The sequence below is a fragment of the Ostrea edulis genome, chromosome 10, assembly GCF_947568905.1.
Source record: "Ostrea edulis chromosome 10, xbOstEdul1.1, whole genome shotgun sequence".
In the NCBI taxonomy this organism is placed as follows: Eukaryota; Metazoa; Mollusca; class Bivalvia; order Ostreida; family Ostreidae; genus Ostrea; species Ostrea edulis.
In genome coordinates this window covers 37,967,876-37,995,034 of record NC_079173.1, presented here as the reverse complement: position 1 = coordinate 37,995,034, position 27,159 = coordinate 37,967,876, and the positions used below count along the sequence as shown (strand labels likewise).

Below are 27,159 nucleotides of genomic sequence, written 5' to 3'. Positions count from 1 at the left end.
GTCATTGTGGTCTCGATGCTTCCCGATATTCAGTTCATAACAAAATTAATATCATCTTACATGAAATTACACAACATATGCAGCATTTAAAATGCTTCATCCATGCAAGTTCTGGTCAAACAACTATGGTTCAGGTGATGGTCCGGGTACCTTGGTCCGGGTACCTTGGACAAGTTTATGTGATAACTTGGCAATGTGCCAGGTAACTAGGTCTTGAGTAATCCCATGGTCATGGACTCTGAAACTAAAACAATTCTGAGGTGGCAACATACACAAAGGTACCTCATCCCAGCATCATCCTGGTGAGCTAAAAATGAAAATTTGTGAAGTCAGATAAAGGGTGCAATTTACAGTGGCACCATTAATAAAAGTATGAGCTATGGATTGTTATCAATTTCAGATGACATTCCTGCTGTGAGACAACAATTTACTAATGAATCCATGATTTGATGTAGAAAAGAATGTCACAGTTTCTGCACAGTGTTGCTGATTACAATATGGAACCTTATGTGAACAACCTCGGGGTTTAAACTTTAACCATTTTTCACTTTCTCCGTATTTTGTTCTGAAATGGATTCCCTTGATAGCGATACAACTGTGAAACATCCAAATACCATACACAGTCATTCTTTGAAAATAGAAGAAGAAGAAAACCAATAAGTATCCCGATTTTCACAAACCATTTGTGTTATTACTATTCATATTAGCTCTTTTGATTATAAAAACCAACACAAAAATACCCTTAAGACATTAAAAGTATTGAACTGGTATATTACCACTATTATACAGGTAAGTAGCTCATTTTCAACAGTGGAGAGAAGAATAAAGACAGTAATATATATGTAACAAGCAGTGTGGATCCATTGGGGGGGGGGGGGGGGGGGGGGGGGGGCTTGAACCAGTAGGTGGGAATCAGCCCTCCCCATTACTCCCCTTAAAACTACCCCATTTGCCCCTTAAAATGTCACAGACTGACCACTAAAAATGATTGAAATGTACAATTGCTTACCCAATTAATCGAGACATGAACATTTATTCAGAAAAAGTCAAGGTCTTCTTCATCTGCATTTTGAATTTTCATATACAAAAAAAAAAGCTGCTGTAACTACTTTAAAAAATCTGAACATTTCATGAAGTCTTCATTCATATAATTTGTTGTATCCAGATGGCTGTTATTATTGGAGAAAACCCTCCCATTATTGTGCCAAAATTGGCCATTGATATTGAACCTGCATAATCCCCAAATGAGGTTATCAAAAGCAGAATTAAATGGTGGCTAATTTTGCAATTGTGTCCCTTATCAGAGGATGGATTAATCTCATCATTTACATATTCTACAGTGATGCCCACAATTGCCTGAACAGAATTTTATATCAATGACTAGCTTGGTGACCATCGAGTTTAATTTCATTGGTCATTTCAATTCACCCGGTGGGGATTTGGGTTAGAATAGGTCCTCAGTACCCCTTGCTTGTCGTAAGAGGGCAGTCCTTTAAACGAGACCACAAAAACCGCAGGTGTGGTACAAATAAAGACCCCTCCCTGCTCAAAGTCCAAAAGCGCCGCACATAAGGCTATACTTTGCAATCCTTCACTGAAAATGCAGTGACGTCTCCATAGGAGTGAAAAATTCTCAAAAGGGACGTTAAATAATATACAACTAACCATTTCAAACTGAAATGTCCTTGAACTAAAGGTTCCATCCCCTTGATCTTATCTTTGTTAATTTCAGCATGTTAATTACAGCTGTTGTAATGACACATGTTGTATTCTGTTGATTCTATCATCTTTAGGCAAGAAAACCTCAATATTGCTATTGGAACCTGAGCATTTTTCTATCAAATCCTCACGTTTTTTATGCACAGGAAGCAGAACATGTGGAGGTGGTCGGGTGGCAGTCTAGGTGGTGGTGGTGGGGGGGGGGGTCGTTTTCACATTTAATTACTCTTCCTGTACATTAGTAAACAGCTGTAACAATTGAAAGCACACATGAATATACAATCATCCAGATTGTTTTTGTTTTGATAATGTTTTGTTTAACTTTTCTTCTTGAGGATTAGAAAAGGTGGATTAAAACCACACTATCAACAGATTATTCCCATAGTACAGCATGAAAGCTTTGCATAACATAAGAGGATTAAATATCCTCACATCCTTATAGGCACAGGAAAAACTTGAAATAATGAGATACTTTAACAAGCAGGCAGTGTCATCCCAAAGGATTACACCCAGTATCAAACAAAAAAACTTTAGGAATATAAAATCCTCACATTTGTATAGAATAAAAATCTTTCGGACTTCAGATCAGTTTGAAAACTTTGTATCAAAATAGTTCTACACATCCATTACTAGATATAATATAAATTTGACAGTCATAAACTTCTGCAATGTTGGAAGGTCAAAAGCTGATCTACATGAAAGAGTGCCTTAATTGATGTGGATGATTCAGACTTTAAACTTTCAAAAAAAAAATGCACTACTGGTATTTTATTATGCAGATGTGCGTTCAACTTCCATTTTATCACTTTCTAAGAATGCTTACATATGAAGATCTATATGCAGCACAGAATATCTTGAGCAGTAGCATTTTTCATTAATTCAAAAGTTTGGTTAAGTTCGCATTACAGTCAAAATACTGTATGTTCTACAATTTTCCACTAAGAGCCATATTGCAGCACACAGGCACAACCCCCACCCTGCACCCAAGAAATTTCAGAAAGTATACACAAACAATTCCTTGTTACACTCTGCAGTAAAAAAAAAAACAGATGCGTACAAACATAGCCTTTCATTATCATATAATCAATATAGAAGAATATAATTTAATAAGCTAATAAGCATTCATATAAGATTTAGTTATTGTATCTGCGCTTTATGAGAAAACATTGACAAATGTTTTGATAGTCAAGTTTCTCTTTAGGTAAAAGAAATTGATTTTTCTGTATGAAAACTTGAAATGTGAGCTTTAACTCGTTAGAAAACACATAAAAAACCGTCTTCTTTTTCTGATTGTCCACAGATGTTACATTATGGAGATTGCAGAGCAACAATTTGACTCCAGAGCGTGTGAAAATAACCGTTGATTATATTGAAAGGAACTGCTGTTTTCTTCCTCGGTTTGTTAGTTGCTTTTTTTTTTATCTATTTATTTATATGTTGTTTTGTTTTGTTTTTTTCTTTTTTTTCTCTTTCCGTTATACCTTTGTAAACTTGAGTGGCTTTAAGTTTCATTTGGAAACATTTAGCCAAAAAAAAAAACAAAACAACCCAGCAGTTTCTTCAAGAAATTCTGACACAATATCACGTACGTTCAGCATATAGAAACTGAAATGTTTAGATATACGAATATTAATTAGTTTGTTATGCTAATGAACCAACAAAACATAAAGGAATTTAGAACATTTACAAGAACGTAGTTCTGTAAATACTTTTTTTTTTAAATTTTCAAGCTGGCTTGCCTCTGTATTAAATTGACAGTACTTGAGCTGTCCTGTAATTGATACAGTAGTTTGACAAATGTTAATACACCTTATTTCTTCTTTCATTTAAAGTGAATATAAAAAGTAAAAATAACTACCTGTTGTAACCACTGAAGCGTAGCAAGATCAACGACAGTGCTCATGGCCCACGAAAAATATCAACAAACGCCCCTTAATTAAATTAAAAACTTGAAAAAAGCCACTTAAATCCAGCACAACTGCAGTCCAAACGAATACCAACTGGTGTCTTCCTGTATGAAGCAGGTCTCAAGAGTCCAAAATTGGCACCAAAGTAACAAGAAAGCCTGGAAGATGGAAGATTTCCTTACAGGTGATGATGACAACTTTTTAAATGCTCATACCGTGGCGTATAATGTTAGCCCTGATAGACTGTGAATCAAGAGAATGAGATACCGCCCTTTATTTAGATGAGGCTTTTCTACACAATGCTAGAAGTATATGTTGGACACAAAATCCTGGTCTTGTCTTGAATTAAGAAAACAAAACACATCAGCGGCTCCTTAAGGGCACCTGTTTAAAATTCTAGCTCAACAAGCCAACCCTCTGGTTACAATCAGAGATTAAACTGCACAAGTTTTAACTATTATGCAGATCAGTTTGTGCATGGGATGGATTTCGTTTTAATTCTGAGAGGGGCACATAAAATGTAAATAATGCAGCACATGTGATCAAAAGTCTGAGTGGTGAAACAATGAAACAAAGAATGGCAATTATCATTCGCACACTGCTTACACATTTGTGCAACCAAACTAAAAGTACAGTACACGTACGGAATGGCTTGCAGAAATTTTAACCCAATCTTTCATTTAGACATACTTGCATTAAGTACATGCATTATCAAAGTTGTCTTCTTAATATGTATATTATATTAGCCTTATCATTTAGTGACATGTCTCACAGCAATGGTCAATAACTCTCATCTGGGAGTTACTAAACCATATTAACATTAATATCTAATGACATCACAGAACAGGGAAAAACACACTTTACAAAGACGCTTCTTGCTGAATATGGATAGGGGTTTAAATCTCATTACGAACATAATTATTACTTCAGTACAACAATATTTATGAATCATTGACATATCTTATAAAAGTCCATGGATAACTTTTGAGTAAAATCTTAAATGTTCATTCGTAATATTGAAAAATATAGGGAGAAAATAAACTTAAATGGCAAAAAATGAATTATAATTTTCCATTAAAAAATACACAACTATATCACTTATATTTTCTTACAAATTCACAAAATCATATTGTATTCAAAGTAAAAAGAAATTTGAGATATAACACTTGGTCTTGGAACTAAGTTTCAAATTTGATGTTCTATCTTTGACCTTGAGAAAGCAAAAATACTTCAAACATTAAAAAAAAAATGTGATTTCCATATGCCTGCATATATATGCATATTTGCTGACAAGTTCACTAAGGAATTTCAATTACCATTCATCAATTCAGTTATGTAGTGACTGCAAAACATTTTCATGTCACTCAGCGAGAATGTAAACATTGTTTTATCTCTAACGTGCTACCTGTAAGAGTTTTTATTCACATTAGGGAGAAAAAAGATTTGAAAACACTAGAGAATTTTTTTTTTTTTTTTTGGATGGCAGAAATTTTTTGACCACTTACCAAGCCTGGGGTGACGGAGGAGAGGGGAACCAGTTGATAAGAATCCAGAAGCATCATGTCCATGATGAGTAGAAACAGACACTGAATCAGGTACAGTCTGATCTTATCAGAGGCTTGTTAGACCACCATTAATTCAAATTGTCATGCCCGAGTAACAACGGAATGTAGTGTCCTCAAATATATTAAAAAAACTTTATCCCTTGGTACTGTTTAAAAATTCTGCCAAGTCTTCCCGCATAGAATTCTTTAAAAGGATGGTCCTATGGCTGAATAAAATGGCTCCAAGAGATGTTTTTCAATAGACAGTAGTTCTGAATAGGCAGTAATGTGCTTATCCTGATATTTAAATGGTTAAATCTCTCTCATGTGTCCCAGGCTCTGAGAATAATATTATAAGGTTTCAGAAGAGGACTTTAAAAGAGACTGTGGACATCGCCCCAGTGTATACAGTTGTGAGTTGATTATAGGCCAGTGTCTGCTTGACAAGGTATATTTGTGACAGGCTCAGCCTCGGACATTTCAGGTTCGCTTAATCATAAAATAATGGAGATACTGAGCACAGACTTTTACTGGTTATACGCCTGGGGTGGGGTGGACAGACAAAGATAAATAAACCTGACCCTATCTCCCATTCACCTGACATTTCATACCTTAGTGAGAATACACCTGTGTCACCATCTAAAACTAGGTCAATTAATTACAATGTACAAGTGGGCTCATTAATATGGCTAACGAAACATGTATTCCTCAATTTTCACCATAGTAGAACCCAAAAATTAACATAGGGAGCTTAGAGTAGATATATTTTAGTTGTTTTTAATTACACGCCATGGCAGGTGCCTTCTGCCTGAATTTAGTAACTCTATACAGAACTTTCACGCTTCTTGCACAGGTGAAATTTTGGGTTTGTAAGTGGAATAAGGCTAGGATGGATAAATATTTTAAAAGTGTTTCAATGCTTAACCTGGTATTTGTGGTGTATCAAGCATGTAATTGTCATTTAATGAAGTATGGAAAAATTTTAATGCGACACGAGAGAATGAAATCATAACCAAGTCTTTATCAGTTTTATCTTCATACAATGTGATATCACAAGCTTGAATTCTGATGCAAAGGTTTAGAAATGCAGGTGCTTTCTGCGGTTTTTAAGGGGGCACCATTCCATTGCAAAACAACAAGCTCCAAAGCCCTCGACACCAAAACGCACTTCAATGTTCTTACAGATCTAGACCTGTCAAATCACTATCGATTCCTCCTTAAGAAAATGACAGAGAATATTGAAAACTAATTTACAAAGAGGATCAGGAAAATAATGAAAAAGTCATTTGACTTCAGGGGGTGGGGGGCTTACCTGTATTTCTAACATCTCAGGTGAAGTAGATGATGAAAGTCTTAATCAATTCCTAAGAAGTGAGGAAAAATTCCAAGCAAGTTAATTCTCTACCCACTGGCAATCCAGTTAGAACCACACACCTCTCTCTTCAGTATGAATCAAGTGTGTACTTATAAATTACAGTCGCTACAAGGCCATCAAACAGTGAAGGGGGGCTGCTAGGTTGACAAATAGACCTTAATGTGTAGAGAACCCCTAATAACAGTTTCTAAATAACTACATGCTATTTCTTGTGTGCAAGGTCTCTAAAACTTGTTACACTGTACACTTAGGGGCATGTGTCTACACCAGAGGAGAGCTCTACAAACAGAGCGGTCACAAAATGCCACAGGGGGACCACTGGACATCTTACAGGCCCCACCCATATTATAGACCTCAGAACTACACAGGGGGCTCCTAACCTTTATTGCTACTTTTTACACCTTAAATCAATATAGGGCCATTGCATTATATCCAAGGATAAAAGATCTCATGCAGTTAAAACATTTTAACTCCAACAGTCTTAAATTGCCTATATGCAATAAAAACATCTCTTTTTAATTCGGTTTTTCACACATAGCATATTAAGATGTCCCTTTCTGGTACCCCCCACAGTGAGCAGACTTTTGATTGCCTACTCAGTAAAGCTGTTGTAAAAATGCCCGTTATCATTCAATTATGGATGTAGTTTTGTAGACTTATTTAATTTGTTGTAGTTTTGATTTATATATCACATTATTTAACAGAACAAACAACAAGCTGTCATTGCAGATATGTTAGTCTCATAGGAAAGTTAGAAGTGAAATATACCATTATATCATACAATGGGAGAAAATCACAACATAAATATAGAGGCAATTATCCTAAAACTTTCCAAACATTGTGCAATTAATAACGGTTTTCTGACTCACACAAACTTAAAAATTAAGCGATAGCCCAATGACTGAGGTTAGTAAATTATTGGGATCAGGCTACTGAAAATTATTAAATGATGCACATGCATACCCGCAGTTCCATATGATATTTCCAGCAGGAATTATAATTCCCTATAATATATAAAGAGGGTGCATAGTAGGAAATCGGTGACTTATAGAGGAAGAGAAAACAAAGCAACAAAGAAAGTTTCAGCGTGCAAATTGTAAGTTTCTTTACTGGCTCGAATCTACAACACAAAAATAGTCAATTTTGTCCCAAAGCACAAACCACAGGCAGCCGCCTCAGACATTCAGAATACCTGGTGCAATTGAGAGAAGCAGCAAAGTGTTTAAAACACTAAAAAACGCCTATTACTAAAAAAAAAACGTCAATTACGATCATTTAGTTATAGAATTCAGACATGCTCACCACATTGACTAACACCTCATTAGATTTAGCGACTATAAATTTCTATGTATGCTAAATAAAGAGAAAGGACTAAATGTCGGAAGTAAATGTAAAGCTGTTTGTTTACAGAATAGCTTCTGTACGAATGTTCACAGTATAGAATAGCTTCTGTTCGAATGTTCACAGTATAGAATAGCTTCTGTACTAATGTTCACAGTATAGAATAGCTTCTGTACTAATGTTCACAGTATAGAATAGCTTCTGTACTAATGTTCACAGTATAGAATAGCTTCTGTACTAATGTTCACAGTATAGAATAGTTTCTGTACGAATGTTCACAGTATAGAATAGCAGTAAGCTTCTGTACGAATGTTCACAGTATAGAATAGCTTCTGTACTAATGTTCACAGTATAGAATAGTTTCTGTACGAACGCTCACAGTATAGAATAGTTTCTGTACGAATGCTCACAGTATAGAATAGTTTCTGTACGAATGTTCACAGTATAGAATAGCTTCTGTACTAATGTTCACAGTATAGAATAGCTTCTGTACTAATGTTCACAGTATAGAATAGTTTCTGTACTAATGTTCACAGTATAGAATAGCTTCTGTACTAATGTTCACAGTATAGAATAGCTTCTGTACTAATGTTCACAGTATAGAATAGCTTCTGTACTAATGTTCACAGTATAGAATAGTTTCTGTACTAATGTTCACAGTATAGAATAGCTTCTGTACTAATGTTCACAGTATAGAATAGCTTCTGTACTAATGTTCACAGTATAGAATAGCTTCTGTACTAATGTTCACAGTATAGAATAGTTTCTGTACTAATGTTCACAGTATAGAATAGTTTCTGTACTAATGTTCACAGTATAGAATAGCTTCTGTACTAATGTTCACAGTATAGAATAGCTTCTGTACTAATGTTCACAGTATAGAATAGCTTCTGTACTAATGTTCACAGTATAGAATAGTTTCTGTACGAATGTTCACAGTATAGAATAGCAGTAAGCTTCTGTACGAATGTTCACAGTATAGAATAGCTTCTGTACTAATGTTCACAGTATAGAATAGTTTCTGTACGAACGCTCACAGTATAGAATAGTTTCTGTACGAATGCTCACAGTATAGAATAGTTTCTGTACGAATGTTCACAGTATAGAATAGCTTCTGTACTAATGTTCACAGTATAGAATAGCTTCTGTACTAATGTTCACAGTATAGAATAGTTTCTGTACTAATGTTCACAGTATAGAATAGCTTCTGTACTAATGTTCACAGTATAGAATAGCTTCTGTACTAATGTTCACAGTATAGAATAGCTTCTGTACTAATGTTCACAGTATAGAATAGTTTCTGTACTAATGTTCACAGTATAGAATAGCTTCTGTACTAATGTTCACAGTATAGAATAGCTTCTGTACTAATGTTCACAGTATAGAATAGCTTCTGTACTAATGTTCACAGTATAGAATAGTTTCTGTACTAATGTTCACAGTATAGAATAGTTTCTGTACTAATGTTCACAGTATAGAATAGCTTCTGTACTAATGTTCACAGTATAGAATAGCTTCTGTACTAATGTTCACAGTATAGAATAGTTTCTGTACTAATGTTCACAGTATAGAATAGCTTCTGTACTAATGTTCACAGTATAGAATAGCTTCTGTACTAATGTTCACAGTATAGAATAGTTTCTGTACTAATGTTCACAGTATAGAATAGTTTCTGTACTAATGTTCACAGTATAGAATAGCTTCTGTACTAATGTTCACAGTATAGAATAGCTTCTGTACTAATGTTCACAGTATAGAATAGTTTCTGTACTAATGTTCACAGTATAGAATAGCTTCTGTACTAATGTTCACAGTATAGAATAGTTTCTGTACTAATGTTCACAGTATAGAATAGCTTCTGTACTAATGTTCACAGTATAGAATAGCTTCTGTACTAATGTTCACAGTATAGAATAGTTTCTGTACTAATGTTCACAGTATAGAATAGCTTCTGTACTAATGTTCACAGCATAGTATAGCTACTGTAACAAGAGCACGGGTTTGTGAGAAGCAGATGTTCACAGAATAGCTAATGTAACAAGAACATGGGTTTGTGAGAAACTGTAACAAGAGCACGGGTTTGTGAGAAGCTAATGTTCACAGAATAGCTACTGTAACAAGAACACGGGTTTGAGAGAAGCTGTAACAAGAACACGGGTTTGTGAGAAGCTGTAACAAGAACACGGGTTTGTGAGAAGCTGTAACAAGAGCACGGGTTTGAGAGAAGCTGTAACAAGAACACGGGTTTGAGAGAAGCAGATGTTCACAGAATAGCTACTGTAACAAGAACACGGGTTTGAGAGAAGCTGTAACAAGAACACGGGTTTGTGAGAAGCTAATGTTCACAGAATAGCTAATGTAACAAGAACATGGGTTTGTGAGAAACTGTAACAAGAGCACGGGTTTGTGAGAAGCAGATGTTCACAGAATAGCTACTGTAACAAGAACACGGGTTTGAGAGAAGCTGTAACAAGAACACGGGTTTGAGAGAAGCTGTAACAAGAACACGGGTTTGTGAGAAGCTAATGTTCACAGAATAGCTAATGTAACAAGAACATGGGTTTGTGAGAAACTGTAACAAGAGCACGGGTTTGTGAGAAGCGAATGTTCACAGAATAGCTAATGTAACAAGAACATGGGTTTGTGAGAAACTGTAACAAGAGCACGGGTTTGTGAGAAGCTGATGTTCACAGAATAGCTACTGTAACAAGAACACGGGTTTGAGAGAAGCTGTAACAAGAACACGGGTTTGAGAGAAGCTGTAACAAGAACACGGGTTTGAGAGAAGCTGTAACAAGAGCACGGGTTTGTGAGAAGCAGATGTTCACAGAATAGCTACTGTAACAAGAACACGGGTTTGAGAGAAGCTGTAACAAGAGCACGGGTTTGAGAGAAGCTGTAACAAGAGCACGGGTTTGTGAGAAGCTGTAACAAGAGCACGGGTTTGTGAGAAGCTAATGTTCACAGAATAGCTACTGTAACAAGAACACGGGTTTGAGAGAAGCTGTAACAAGAGCACGGGTTTGAGAGAAGCTGTAACAAGAACACGGGTTTGAGAGAAGCTGTAACAAGAACACGGGTTTGAGAGAAGCTGTAACAAGAACACGGGTTTGTGAGAAGCAGATGTTCACAGAATAGCTACTGTAACAAGAACACGGGTTTGAGAGAAGCTGATTTCTTCTGGTGTGCGTGTTGCTGTTTGAGAGAAGCTGATTTTTTCTGGTGTGCGTGTTGCTGTTTGAGAGAAGCTGATTTTTTCTGGTGTGAGTGTTGCTGTTTGAGAGAAGCTGATTTTTTCTGTTGTGAGTGTTGCTGTTTGAGAGAAGCTGATTTCTTCTGGTGTGCGTGTTGCTGTTGAGACTGAAGCTGTTGATCATACTGCTGGTTGTAGATTGTAATTATTGTTTAAAATCCCACTCGAGAATTTTTCATCTCAGATGGCGACGTCCCCATTACCAGTGAAGGGCTGCAAAATTCAAGCCTATGCTCAGCGTTTGCGGCCTTTGATCAGGGAGGGATCTTTATCATGTCACACCTGCGGTGACACGGGACCTTGGTTTTTTGCAGTCTCATCCAAAGGACCACCCCATTTAGTCGCTTCTTACTGCAAGCAAGGGGTACTGAGGACCTATTCTAACCTGGATCCCTATGGGATGATATTGTTGGTGTTCTTCCTGACACTAATGTAGCCGTTCTACGAGAGGAGGTATCTTAAATCATATTCTTTCATTATACACTGTATACATGTACCTATAAATGTGTGAGTATCGATTAGCTTATTGTTTAACGTCTCTCTCCAGAATTTTTCACTCGACATATAGAGACGTCACCAAGATCGGTGAAGGGCTTCAAATTTAGGCCTTAATTACTCGGCACTTACGGCCAATGAGGGTTCTTAAGCGTACGTGCCACACCTACTGTGACATTGGACATTCGTTTTTAAGGTCATCTCCGAGGTTCCAAGGACCCGTGACACTCACAACGGATGCCGAGCGTTTGGTAATGGAACTGTCACTACCTGTTTTAACGACTTAGGTCTGTCGTGGCCGGGATTCGAAACCCGTCCTTCCACATGTGAGGCAAAAAGTTGAAGGAGAGCTTGAACTCTTGTCTTAAACTTGTATTGTAATACTCAATAAATATGTTTAAACTTGAAATTTTGAATCATTTTGAATAAATAATTTTACTTACCAAATTTGTACTACCACTTAATCTATAGACTTATAGTAAAAATATTTAGGTGCAAATACTGAGTCAAATTGATCAAAATATTTCTTTGGAGACTGCAGATTTATTATAATTTTGTAGTATTTAAAGGAGAGAGGAGAAATCTTTGGCTGAACCGGGAATTGAACCTGGGACCCCTGCATTACTAGTCAGGTGCTCTAACCACTGAGCTATCCTGTCCAATATCCACGGTCCGTAGAGCCCTAATTACTACATTCCTCCCTCCTTAATCAGTCTTTGCCCTCAAAGATACATACAACCCAGGTTCTTTGCGCCCCTGGCAGGACAAAATGTGCAGGGGTGGTCAACAGCACCAAATGTAGTATATATATAAGAGAGAGGAGAAAATCTTTAACTGGACTGGGAATCGAACATGAAAGAAATGCAGCGTCTGCTTTCATTTCCGCAGAGTCTCATCTTCTTCCAACTGTATTCAGTTGCAGACTTGCTATTGATGCCTGATTTTAAAATGTTTTCACATTCTTTCAAACAATGTGTGCGTTCCATTGACATTATTAAGAATTTTATGTGCATGGCAATGGTTTCATTTAACAAATCAATTAACATACATTGCCAGTCAAACTATATTCAGTTGCGTATGAGGGTGGTAGTGAAGCGGTAAATCCACAGGACGGGCCTGATGCCAAGGAGTAGCTCGCCACGCGAGTCGACTCAATAATACATGAATATGTAACATAATTACCCGGTAATATCTACGATAAATTGATATATTCTTTGAAACTGCATGTACATTAAAAGTTTGTCATTTTAACTAGTTTTCACGTACTTTCATTAAAATGGGCAATTTTCTGATGTTTATACTTCTGTTTGAGCTTATCATGAGGTCCAGTATGGTGGACCTATATAAACTAAGAAACAATGGCATATATACATATTGCAGAATTTGAACCAATGACCTTAACATCATATACCATCATCTGTTGTCACTGTACATATGAAACTATTTAAGGAGGTTATAAAAATTACAAATTTTATGTTTTTGGCCTTTATTCATTACTTAAAAGATTAGCTGCTTATATCATGATTTAATCTCAGCATACACGGATCTCATCAACTCCTCTTCAGTGAATTACGAATTTTATATATTAATGATGCTGTTTATATTATAACACATCTACTATGCAGTTTTAATTATCTAAGTATTCAAATAGGAATTGCAATGTATCTTAATCCTAAAAGAATGTCATGGTGAATTGTTCCAATTCTTTTTCGAAGGACCCATCAAATATTACACTGTAGACTAAATTTCCTTCCAGATCAAATTCCGTTATTTTTGTGTCTTGGAGAAAACAATGAAATTAAATCCAACATGATTTTTTATTTTCAGATAACCTTATTTTAATGTAAAAAAAAATTGACATTAGGTCATATTAGGCGTAGATCACAGCCATGATTTCACGTTTATCGTCGGGTGCGACAATGCTGCAGTCTATTTTTATTCTATTTATCAAGAGTCCACTGGCATTACCAGCTGTACCAGCCCAGTCTCGTCAAAAAAATTTATGACAGTTCAGGAGGGTATATCATTGTCATTAACATATTTTTATATCTTTTGGAGGAATTCATTTTTTAATTCGTTAAAGTTTCAGATAGTTTTCTGACTGTTTTTGTTCCTTTTCATTTGACTGAATTCATACGCTTTAGTAATGAGCCTGTGTACTCGCAGAATAAGTCAATGCTGCTCCCATAATCGCGGTAAGAAGAGCTTTGTTTTTGGATTCTACGATCCCACGAGCAGCAGCTGATACAATTGTTGAATTTAGAATACCACCTGCCAGACGGAGATTTTTGATGTATGATTTCACTTCATTATCAATCTTTCCTCCTAACATCAAACTTAAGGCTGGCCTCGCTGATTTCGAGAAACTCGGTAATGGTTGTTGGTTGTATACCCGTATTGTTCAACGTCCCTTTCGAGAATTTTTCACTCATATGGAGACATCACCAATGCCAGTGGAGGGCTGCAAAATTTAGGCCTATGCTCAACACTTACGGCCTTTGAGCAGGGAGCTGGGATCTTTATCGTGTCACAACTGCTGTGACACAGGACCTCGGTTTTTGCGGTCTCATCCGAAGGACTGCATTATTTGTGCAAGTAATTGCAGTTGCCTGAGTTTCAGAGTGTGCACAACTTGGCGGGGGGGAGACTGAGAGAACTTGGTTCCTTTATTTTGGAAGATTAAGTAATTATCTTGTTTATCTAAGACTGGGTACCTTCTGTCCAGGTGTACGCCGGAGATCGATAATGATCAATTTCCTGCATACCATGACAAATGGTGATAGCGAATTTGACGTTTTAACGAGAATTTTAAGTAATAGGAAAAACAATCTTAGAAAAATGCGGCATTATAACGAAAATGATGATGAATTGAGTGGCAATAATTCGAGAATTAACTGTTACGTATACTATGGAAATTTTAAGTGAACAACAAAAATCAATCCACACAAAATCGTGCTCACTACAAAAACAATGGATGTTTTTCCTAATGAAATCAAATATATGTCTACAATATTCTCAACCTAGAAACAATAGTGTTTATCCTTTCCGTAGGTGTCCCAACAATGAACAAGAGGCCCACAGGCCATAACAGTCGCCTGAGTATTAGTTACAAGAGTAACATAGCCTCAGGGCCTACAAAATCTACAATAATTTTGTATTAGTATGCACACTAACACATCTGAGAGTACCTTTGTCCATCACAACATATAACTTAAGACATATTAATTACTTAAAGTTTCAATGTTATAAACTAACAGAATTTATACTAAGGCCAATTCAACTTAATTGATAGATTATCATCCCCGCCCGCCCCATAAAAATTGGCCTGCCCCAATTTTTTTTATTTTGTGAAACTTGCGATTTCCGGAATATTTTCATGTCCAACTCCGGTATTTACACTTCTTGTTTACATTTCCGGTATAGCAACGCAAAAAGCCACGTGATGAAAATAGATATGGTTTTCTTAATTCCTCATGTTCCTTATGGGTGTATATAAAGGGAGGGATTAATGTTCTTCATCGTGAAGATCGAAGTTTGGTATCTTTCTGTGTTTGAAATTAAAGCTTAACCAGGAATTCGTCTGTGAAATAAGCATATAAATTGATATCCATGACATTGACAAAAAGTCGTTTGTCATTAATATTTTTCTGAGAAAAAAGAAATCAAAAAATAAAATCCTCCCACCACCCGCCCCATACTTTTTGCTGACTCTAGATGATAATCTACAAATTAAGTTGAATTCGCCTAAGCTTAAACAACAGAAAAACATACACTCAGGCCCCTCTCCCTCGTTTATTAGACACACTTCACTAACATGTTCTTGTGACACCTATCTTTATATACCCATGATTCTGTTATCAGAACTTTCCTTCGTGACTGCGTGTTATGACAATCAGTGTTTTATATAATGAGTGATATGGATGCAGTATTAAATACATATGTTAAACACTCAGGAACACAACCTGGATATCTCTTGAACATGATTAAAATTTGGTTTAATGCATCAAGGATTTCTGCAACCTGGCATTATTACAAGTCGATACAACAGTCTGGTGCTGCTACTACAGACTCAGTACACTTCTTTAACGAAAAAATCTTAACATATCACAAGTTTTAACATGATCCCTGCACTTTAGCCTATAAAGTTTCCTCTGAACTCCTAGTTGGAATTTCCATAGAAATTGTTTTTAAATACTAGCTGTTTTCAAAATTAAAAGGGCATCGACATGATTTTTGATCAATGGAAATTGATAGTTTTTTTTGTTACAGAAATAAAGATCATTTATAAATAAGTGGATAAAAAATATTTTCATAACGGATGTACTTTTTATTCATATAAAATCCGGTTCCTAAAGTCGTGTTTGTCAACACACTTTTCAGAGTCAGGAAACTAAGTGTGGAGGTGAAAACACCCAAGATTTCTAAAAATGCGCCAAAAGCTTTCAATATTTCGACACATTACAATGACAAACCAATCCAAGGAGCAAGTTCATAGATAGAACAGAACATTTTGTAAATACTTTTTTCACTGAAGCCCTCAACTTTGGGTTATGCTGTTAGTGGAGTTACGTGACATGTTAACGCAAATAGGGCTCGTGCCTTGTTCTAAAAATGAAAAGTTTCAATGTCTCAAATATATCTTTGCATCAGTTTTTAAAATTTAGGTTTGTTGCTATGTTTTACACAAATCAAATGCTAGCATAATAATTAAATTTCTAAGTATTTTTTAGTATCGAAATCATGTCTATGCCCCTTTGATGGAACAGAAATTCCTCAAAATGGCTCATCATGAAAGATTTACAAACCAATCTCCATAAATTTAAAATAAATTGGTATCAAACACCTCATTTAAGTTTTCTTCATACTGTCAATTGAGAAGATTCTAAATAAGTTTGCATTTCCAATCTTGTGTAAACCCGACTTATTGATCTCCATTATAAAACCTAATAGACTTGGTCTGGCATCATACACCATGACCAAGACAACGCTATCAAAGTAATTATCTGAAGTGAAATCAAATAACATATATACAACTCATATCATAATTGAAATTTCAGATAAAATGCAAATAGGAAATGAAATCCGATTTTCATACAATATGTTTTCCATTAGCAAGTAAATAGATCATGTCCATTTTTTAAACTATTGGCAGGCAGAATTTATCCTACTGAATGTTGCATGTAAATCTAGCTGGGGCTTTTACATTTGCAGTCAGATGTCTGTTCAATTTTTATTTAAATTCATGCATACATATATTAAGATTAAATTTCAAAACCTCAGATGAACTCTCTGGCATGTCATGAAGAAAACTCATTTGATGCTTAAAATTGAAACAGGCTGCATTTGATAAGAGTGATGTGTACGACTTAAAACTATAATAAATCACACGGGATGAAATGGCAGAGTCCTATTCAGACTGTTCATTATAGATAAATGCAATGCAAAAGGTTTTATAATAGATAAAGGGGGATATCACACACCCAAGACACAGACTGACATCCCAACCAGTGAACCAAAAGCATCTGAAGTTTATGTTGTTGATTTACAGGCACCTTTATCAGCTCAGACCAATTGTTTTCTGAACTTTGAGAAAGATTCTGGAAGACACTGCACAATTGGGTCTTCTATTGTTAAATCATGAAGTACTTATATAGAGTCTCAATTCAGTAAATCCGCAGTTATCATCAGAATGGGCAAAACTGTAATCGTGCAATATCTTTGCAAATTGACAGAGAACCCCCCTGCATATGATAGATCTTTCTCCTATTCATAAATCAGCAAGAAAGGGGTCCATGGAAAACTGTTAATTAATACTGCAGGAGAAAATTTTACCGGTGTAACAGGAAGGGAGACAAACGTAACAGAACAGATCGGGATTGGAAATCGGCCCATCTTAATCTCCAATCAGGTGCTCAACCAACTGAGCTGCCTGACCCACTGGTGTTTAAACCTATCTGGTCACTCCCTCCTTAAATGTCTTTGCCCTCAAAGACACACAATCAGATTCTTTTTTCCCCTGGCAGCTAGGGCTTTTACCTGCAAGTCCAGGAGTGGTAAAAGGCCCCAAATGTAACAGGAAGGGAGAAAATGCCAAGTATCAGACAGGAATTCGGAATCTCCAGTCAGGTACTCTACCAACTGGGGTATCTGGTCACCAGCAATCAAACCCCTCTGACTGCCACATCAGAAAATCTGTACATAAAGGGAAGTAACTCTTGTTCTCATCTCCTTTTACTCTTGCTATTAATATCTGAAAGGGGGGTGGGGGCACCAGCAATTAAACTCGTCTGACTGCCACACCAAAAAATCTGTACATAAAGGGATGTAACTTGTGCTCATCTCTTTTTACTCTTGCTATTAATATCTGAAGGGGGGGGGGGCACCAGCAATCAAACCTGTCTGACTGCCACACCAGAAAATCTGTACATAAAGGGAAGTAACTCTTGTGCTCATCTCCATTTCCTCTTGCTATTAATATCTGGGGGGGGGGGGGGGGGGGGGGGGGGGGGGGGGGGGCGCGCACCAGCAATCAAACCCCTCTGACTGCCACATCAGAAAATCTGTACATATAGGGAAGTAACTCTTGTGCTCATCTCCTTTTACTCTTGCTATTAATATCTGTGGGGGAGGGGGATATGTTCTTTCCACAATGTATTCATGAAAACTGTATGCAATCATATGCATTGATTGCAGGAGAAATTTTCCTTAAAAAACATTGTATGGTTTCAACTGTGTTATATTCCCAATTCAGAACTGTGTAATCATAATGTGCCTAGAAAATCATTTTAGAATTCATTTGAATTTAATGTCAGGTCAGAAACATCAAGTATGATATGAAAATCAAACACCAGCAATCAAACCCCTCTGACTGTCACATCAGAAAATCTGTACATATAGGGAAGTAACTCTTGTGCTCATCTCCTTTTACTCTTGCTATTAATATCTGTGGGGGAGGGGGATATGTTCTTTCCACAATGTATTCATGAAAACTGTATGCAATCATATGCATTGATTGCAGGAGAAAATTTCCTTAAAAAACATTGTATGGTTTCAACTGTGTTATATTCCCAATTCAGAACTGTGTAATCATAATGTGCCTAGAAAATCATTTTAGAATTCATCTGAATTTAATGTCAGGTCAGAAACATCAAGTATGATATGAAAATCAAACACAAAGACCTACACGCAATCATCATTATTATTGATGATCCGGATGATCTTTTCTGTAGTGTACCTCGGAGTAAATTCACCTCAATATCAACTTTGAGAAGTTTATTTGGGATTAATTTCCCTCTTGGCCAACCATAAATGCTGAAATTTTTGTTGACCAATCTAATTGCATGTTTTAAAACATATATCAGTAAGTCAATGATTGATTGATTGCACGATTGCATCTTGTTTAACGTCTCTATCAAGAATTTTTCACTCATACGGAGACATCACAAAGATCGATGAAGGGCTTCAAATTTAGGCCTATGCTCAGCGCTTACAGCCATTGAGAATTTAGCGTGCCACACCTACTGTGACACGGGATGCCCGTTTTTAAGGTCATCTATGAGGACCCGTGACATTCACACCTGATGCCGAGCATTTGGCGATGGAACTGTCACTACCTGTTTTAACGACTTTGGAATCAAAATTTCAACCACCTGTAAGATATTCATTACTTTTCAACTGAAACTCTCACTTTGAAGACACTAGAATTTTGATGAAGCAATATCAAATGACAATTTTTATCTTGGAATGATTGACTTCATCATCATCTCATCGCAATATTCAGATTTTGACTCGAGCATAAGATGTTTCATGATCCTGGAGCCAAGTCTCTATCATTATAGTCATAACTGTATATACAATGTCTGTGATGAAATTTGAAAACGATGTACTTTTTCTGATTTTTAAGTGCTTGAAAAACCCACACTATCCTAAAATATTCTGCTTGGTTTTCCGACCATCTGGAATTTCATACCGTAGGTTATATAAACTGATATTGTCATGGTTTGGAGGATTTCAGCCTGGATAACTTAGCAGGTCTATTACAGGTTTTCTAATGAGTTTTCTTATCTGTGTGTGTATCTGAAGCATGCAACTGTAACAAAAGAGGAGTTCTGTAACGAGATATCTCACCGATACCAGACAATGCACACACCCCAATCCCCTTGTTACAGACCAGGGACCTTATTTGGTAGTTGTCATCACTCGGGATCTTTATCTTAAATTTCTACACAACAGTTGTAGATTTATGTATTCAAATTTATTTTTTTTAAAAAGAATTAGGTCAGGCAGATAGGTAAAACAGAATCACAGAACAGGAATAGATGGACTGTCATCTAGTAAGAGGAATAACAGCTGTAGCGGTGACTACAGGGGCCCGGAGGGTTTACTGGTGCCACCTCCCTCACACAGAGATAAGGACCCTAAGTCGGGGTCATCAAACCCATAAAATTTAGCCATTATTGTTGCTCCTTTTTGGCAGCAGTGGTGGTGGGGTCATGATTAAAACTAAATTTCATTTCCACTATATACACATGTAAAGGACAGGGCCTGATGACCATATATTGAGAATTACCTAAAGCTGTATGGTCCAATGTTCATCTATCTTTTTTTTTCAATGTGTACATTAAATTAGTTTTTAGAGTTATCAACTTTCCCTTAATTACAATATAATTGTAATACAAGAAACCCATAGGTCACTCCATGTGTTTGTAGGAGTGGCAGGCAAGCTCTGCTTAAGAGGTCACAAACGGCAATAAGTACACCCAACTGATGTAAATTAATCAATTTAAGTAAATTCATCAAAATCATTTCTGAGAGAGTATGTTCTCCAGGTTAATCGATCCATTTTGCATTTTGGACCAATTCATATTCACAGGGTGTCAAGCCACTTTTGGTCTAAAAAATATAGGATTATAGGAATTTTGTTTGCAGTTTATAGGGCAAATATAGGGATTTTTACAGCAGATTTATAGGAATAAATTGGGGGTTTATTAAAAAATTTGTATAAAAGTTCATTGTTTCTGCATAAAATTCTAGCAAGCACAGTATCTTACTGGAGAAGAAATAATAATAAACAAAGACAAAATCCTTTCAGATGTGGACAGTTTTCCATCCAACAGACAGTTCTTATACAATCATCATTGTTATTCTCTTCATAACAATCTAATCAAATATCAATCTAGCATCAGCTCCTGGATTTGGGTTTTTTTTCTTCTTTTTTTATCATTTTTGAAAATAAGACTGTCATTTTTTTTAATATATAGGGCTTTATAGGGATTTTAATGACTTATAGGGAAAATATACATTGTAGGAACCTTCAAGTTTATAAGAAGTTATAGGAATAAATAGGAACTTGACACCCTGTTAATTCATCTAATGTTAACACATAGGTTATCATTTGCTTTACTGTTAAATATACATCTTTATCCTGCTTGAGACTAATTTGTAGATAATTGATTGGGTAAAAGCTAACCACATGACACGTCTCCATACCGAGGGCATATCAATTTGACAATGGTGACGCCATCAATGAAATGTGCAGTCAGCCGGGTTCGATCACCGGTGGCCAGATAGCTCAATTGGTAGACGACCTGACTAGAGATTCAGGGGGCCCGGGTTTGAATTTTGGTATGGTCCATTGCATTTTCTCCCTTCTTGTTACAATGGTGCCTCGCCCAATACGGATTTCCATTTCATACCCTGGATGACTCCGTATTACATCCCAAACTGACTGTGTAAGAAATCTTACTTGACAAAATATTATCTTTATATATAGGTTTAATTAATTTATCCATTGTAAAGTATGTAGGAGACACATTAAACCTCTCTGGCCTAGTAGTGACCTTGATCTTGAACATACTAACCTGACCAAGCAGTAGGGATCATCTGCATGTTAATGTGTTTTTCTGTACAAATTATGAAATCTGTGAAATAAGCATTCTCCAAACGAGACACATTAAATCTGTCTGGTCTGGTAGTGACCTCAATGTTGGACCTTTTACATGTTATAAATGTGCATCACTCTACCAAGTACGAAGTCTATAGATCTGCGGCACAGGTATGGGGGTGACTGACAACCATACTAACGTGTGCAAAGCAATATATGCCCCTTCTTCTATGAAGGGAGGTATAAATATATTGTTTAAATTTCATCATTGTCGATGTATGCACATGCTCATATTTTCCAAATCCAAACAGCGTAGAGAAATAGATCTAGTGATTTTCATAAAGTTGAAAATGTTGGCAAATGGAAATTCAATTGTTTGTAAATTGATCAATAAATTTAATATATACATGTATATGAAAAGTTAACAGACGACAAACTTTAAATCAAGACTAATAAAAACCTTTTTGCTCGGATGAGTTAATAATGATCAAATTTTGTAGATCAAATACTAGGTTACGAAATCAAAACGACTTCAAGCACAAGCTGGTGGACATTGAAAATGCAGCATTTCCCCGACAGAAAATAATAAATACACTGGTGATTTGCATTGCATACTTGCAAGCCTAGAATGGACCTCTTCCTCTCATCATATGTTCTTACCCATATCACCATACTACTTGCTCCCTGATCAACATGCATAATTCAAAACAAAGAATCCACCAAAAGTTTCAGGCTGAGATAAATGTTGAGAATCACTTCCACTATCCAAGCATGTACTCGGGTGACAAACCCGGGCCTCCACAGTAAACAAACAATTAGCACACCCCTAGTACCGTCCTCTGACCATTCATGGAGACGAGGTTATCAAATGTTACCAACCTAATAATCTGACCAATTTTGATAAAACTTGGTAGCACTAAATGAGCTCAATGTTTGATCAACTCTTAACTTCAGTCATTTCCTCTCTTAATACTATCTGGTATAGAATGTTATGAGGTGTGGGAATATAAATATCTACCCAGGCAATGTCTTGGACTTGATGGCACTGCAAATCAAGGTTTGCAATTGACCATACATGTATAACATAAGCATTACTCCAAGAAAAGGGGATCTTAATTAGATGGTATATACCCCCAGCCCATGTCTATCCTTCACTGTAATACTTAAATAGCTTCAATCATTAATAATTTTCTGAAGCGAAAAGTTGGGCATGTACATGTGCATGCGTGTCATCGCAGCCCCAGAACAAAAGAATTGGATGAACGAACCATAGAAGTGCCACCATATAGGTTTTTTTATAAGACTTGCAGGTCTCGCAGCACTGCATTTTAAAAGATGTTAAAATTCTTTTTTACAATAGTCGTTTCTTTGAAATACAAACTGTAAGATCAAAAATCACAGCCAGTAGCTGTCTTCAAGCTGACCCAGATCTTACTTAAAATTCTCCAAATAGTCAGCCATTATGCAAAAACATATCTTATCCTCCTAAAATGCAAATCTCAGAATTTTAATGTAATCAAAATACCTATTCAATGTGACAGTTTTGTGATCTTGCATGCTGAAGACTAGATAAATTCATTGATTGAAGCAAAAGTGACATTAATTCAAAGAAAACTTTCCTCTTTTCTGGTTAGCAGGGAAGCAAATTTTGTTTATCCTCTATCCCCAAAATTTCCAAGATTTTTTTTGTTTGAAAAAAAGGTATCCATTCCAACCTTAAACGTAAAACAGCATGGTGTTTCCTCTTTTTAGGACTTCATATCTATAATCATATTTCTGGTCATAAAATCTGTACCTCATTAAGTATGTTCTGATGTCAAAAATGTGCTAAATAATGTTCACTTAATCTTAATTTTATACAAATTTTTAAATCACGGTATACTTTGCATCTTTGAATTTTGAAGCAGTACTCCTCGATGTTCAGTGAAATGAGGAACAAAGAATAGCTGCCTATCAACTTAATGATGCATTTCGTCATTGTAAATTCTTAGCTAATGGACATTTAAATATTTTGAATATTATGATATATATAAAAAAAACTAGCATATGAAAAAAGTCTGCTTCCAACTGTCTTGATGATTCTCCTTAGAAATAAGTTAGGGCAATAAAATCCACCTATATATGTCTTTTCAATGCTTCCATAAGACCCCTTGGCTGGAAATGTTAATAGGAAATAGTTCCCAAATTCATGCTCACTGCAGAAATCATCTAAAGAAGACGCAACTCTCATACATGATATACCTGTATATCACGCAAATTCTCGTCAAATATATGTATCATTTTCTCATGCTGCATACATTGCAGATTGAATCGCAATACCATTTTAAATACCTTAATTTTACTATTCATTAAATTATTTCTGAAGTGTCACCTATCTTGAAATACTGATGATCTTACAGTGCTCTGTACCTGCCTATGTAGAATTGATTGTCGCTGAAATTAATTTATAAACATACCTATATATTCATAGATAACTCCTCCAGCAGATTAACTTCCAGGTATACTCAGTGTACCAATTTATAGTGTGTCCTATGATTAGCAGAATGAACTATTACGGGTTTACAGAGCTTAATTAATGTGTTAAAAATAATCTACCAAATCTGTTCTAATTTTACAAATTTAAAATACGGATGTCTTTGTTGTGTCTGAATTTTGTCAGTGATCAATCTGATCAAATCTTCTGACACTGCATGGACTCCATCATTCACCTGAATGCGCTGGCTAAATCTACTGGAATTTTTAAGGAGACTATATACTACATCATCATAATGGCTGACTTCCTTTTAAAGCATGAATGAAAATATAAATATCAGCAATATTAACTATTTGTATATTCCTTTTGAATTTGATTGCCTACATGTATCTGCATGTGAACTCATGCAGTCAGTAACATGTCGACTGCTGATCTGTAGATTGCGGGTTCAAGTCCAACAGGCCGGGGTTTTAAAAAAAATTCAGATTAATTTCTACTACATGTATAACTGCATTTTTGGACTAAATAAAGTAAAGTTGAAAGTTTTCAATTTCAAAAGGGGCCTCCATGACCGAGTGGTTAGAGCATCGCACTCAAAAGCACACGGCCTCTCATTGATTGAACTTTATATCTAGAATGTCTGTAAATATGCGATAGTCAGGGGCAACCACAACACTAAGTTAAATCTCTACAATGCAATAGGTTCTAAATAAGCAGTGTTTTGTCTTTATCCAGTATGAATGATTTATAACCTTGTGAGATCCAAAATGAAAACAAACAGGGGCCATGTACTCTTTACAGGGTACCGTACCAGTGTACCAAGTTTGACATCATGTGTAATAGGAAGGGAGATAATGCAATGGACAAGACCGGGATTCAAACCTAGGCCCCCTGAATCTCCAGTCAGGTGCTCTACTATCACTGAGCTACCTCGTCACCAGCGACCGAACTCGTCGGACCATCACACACACAATGGGTTCACAAGATATTGAGCTCATATTTTCTCATGTCCAGGGTCCACTTGAATGAAGATGAGTTAAAAATGTAAGAGCTAAAGGGAAGTTAACTGTCTGTTAAAGTTAACTAACTGTCAGACAACGTTAACTGGATCCTGAGTAATTTGACCCTAAATATTGATGAGTCCTGAGAATTAAGGTACTACTATGGATAACAGAAAAGATATTGAGAGACATTAAGGATCTCCATCAGTCTTTGACATCCTCTGTCTGGAATGTGTGATCACGGAGAAGAAAAAACAAACATGTTCTTTTTCTTAACTAATACTGTTTTACATCCACACATAATGAGATAACAATCTCTTAAAACTCAAATATCAGATCCAACACACTATCAATACAAAATCAATAATGGGCAAGAACAGACAGCATAGAGATGGCGGTATTGAATTCAAATATTCAGCACATCTAAGGTTCAAGGTCAGAAGGTCAGATTGACTGCTGATATTATAAAAGACTGGAGATCAAAGTTCAAAACGTCAGAATGACAGAAGACAAACTGTGTAATATGATCTTATGGTAAACACTAAGGGAACCACTTGAGCTCTTTGTATTCCTGTCAATAAAATATATATATTTATTTTCTAGCTACCCAGTAATCAGCTGTTGAATTTTTATCAATTCTATAAGCATACCAAGTATTACAAGTTCTGATAGAACAGATAAAACGATCCTTGATTTCTATCGAACGATTTTTACTTTAAACTTTTATATAGGAGTTAATTGTCAAAATGCGTCGAAATTCATGTGCACCTTTTGGACTCGTCATGAAATCTACACCTTATTCACAAGCAACATGTTGGCTCACTCACGAATATTGCTTGTTGGAAACAGACTTTCACTGGTAATTTGCAATTAAAAGTAGTCAATCATAAAGTTAATTAGTTTATAGTACATTTGGAGCAAACGTTATATACCAGCGTCTACCATATACCCGTGTAAAGTGAATATTGTTTGCCAGCTGCGACAAGAATAATTTTGTGATTATCAGACATTTTTCGGTTGTAGATTGTAGGAGAAGGGAGTACTTTAAAATCCCGGCTAGTTCTGATAACTCCACCCACGCAGTTCCACAGTAGCATCAGCTGGTGAAATATTTAGGTGTTTTAACGACAAAAACTATAACTACAAGTTTTTAAGTTTCACCTTTTATATTAAGGCTGAGTTACACACACTCTTAGTTTTACTATTATTGGGAATGCCCATATCTATAGATAGCATTGCGTACAAACGTACATGTATTCGGAAAGTAGTCACCTGATAAGGTCTCGCATACAAATTCTATTGCTTTTGTGCAACTGGGCCAGTATCATATCCTATCCTGTCATGAAGTGAACCACAACATAGTAAACTCTCCAGTAAATCCTTAAAAGTCCATACCAATAAGCAAACAAAATCGTGGTTATCTACACTTCTAAATAAAATAAATAAACTCATCAACAAAAACCATTCCATAAATTCTGACTTATCAAATATAAACCATCTTTGTACACAGTAAATTCCCTTGAAGTTAATAAGATTTAGCCAGGAACCCAGATATGAACAAACTTTGTCCTAATGTGGGGCTTATTTGACCAACAACTTTTTAACTTGCATCAATAAAATTTACAATCTCTTTAAGTAAAGCAAATCCTGCGTCAGGACGAAATCACGGACAAATGACACTCTTGACCTTGTCTGCTTGTTTGCTCGGAGGGCTATATTTCATTCTGTTTGCAGAGTCTTTACAACAGGTCTTTAATGAAAAAGAACCCACGTCATAAGACCCCTTTTTTATTTTAGTTCAGTGAACTTATGTCCCCTGGTCCCCTGCTTAAAGATATATTGAAACGATTTGTGACGACTCCTCTTGCAAAGTTTCCTCACTAAGTCACAATTATGGGGACACCATCTAATTAATATATATAGGTACAAAGATGACCTTCACCTTTGATAAGTTGTTCTCCAAGAAATAGTGACCATCCTTTAGTGACAGAGACTCTTCTTGTGAAGTCTAATTTGCTAGAGTTCAAATGTATTTGAGAGAGAGAAATATGACCAGAGATAAGGGAGAGGGAGGAAGCCATATAAACAAACAGACAGTGAGAAAAAGGATAGAGAGATAGTCTGAAATAGAGACAAAGAAACAGATATAAACAGAGAGAAGAAGAGAT

At 36.0% G+C, this 27,159-nt stretch overlaps 1 protein-coding gene and 1 long non-coding RNA gene across 11 annotated transcripts in view; one reads left to right on the top strand and one right to left on the bottom strand.

The window, feature by feature from the left end:
* Positions 1-27,159, bottom strand: part of LOC125666003 (RNA-binding motif, single-stranded-interacting protein 3-like) — a 100,857-nt gene that overhangs the window by 60,618 nt on the left and 13,080 nt on the right. Inside the window, exon 1 of one of the 9 annotated variants that reach the window (XM_048899072.2) lies at positions 6,483-6,631. The exons of 4 other annotated variants lie outside the window; for them this stretch is intronic. In XM_048899072.2, the coding sequence (XP_048755029.1) occupies positions 6,483-6,497 (15 nt within the window). In that variant the 5' untranslated portion in view covers positions 6,498-6,631. Of the gene's footprint in view, positions 1-3,577; positions 3,987-5,131; positions 5,503-6,482; positions 6,632-27,159 lie in introns of those variants that run through there. 4 more of the 9 variants (XM_048899073.2, XM_048899069.2, XM_048899070.2 and 1 more) reach the window with 4 other exon arrangements.
* LOC125666016 (uncharacterized) lies at positions 1,095-13,032 on the top strand. Of its 2 annotated transcripts, XR_008799027.1 has the most exons (6): positions 1,095-3,304; positions 3,552-3,810; positions 5,113-5,221; positions 11,324-11,592; positions 11,687-11,960; positions 12,195-13,032. It is a non-coding gene; the product is annotated as an uncharacterized LOC125666016 (long non-coding RNA). The 2 variants fall into 2 exon arrangements; XR_007366459.2 differs by lacking the exon at positions 12,195-13,032 and having other exon boundaries at positions 11,687-12,043.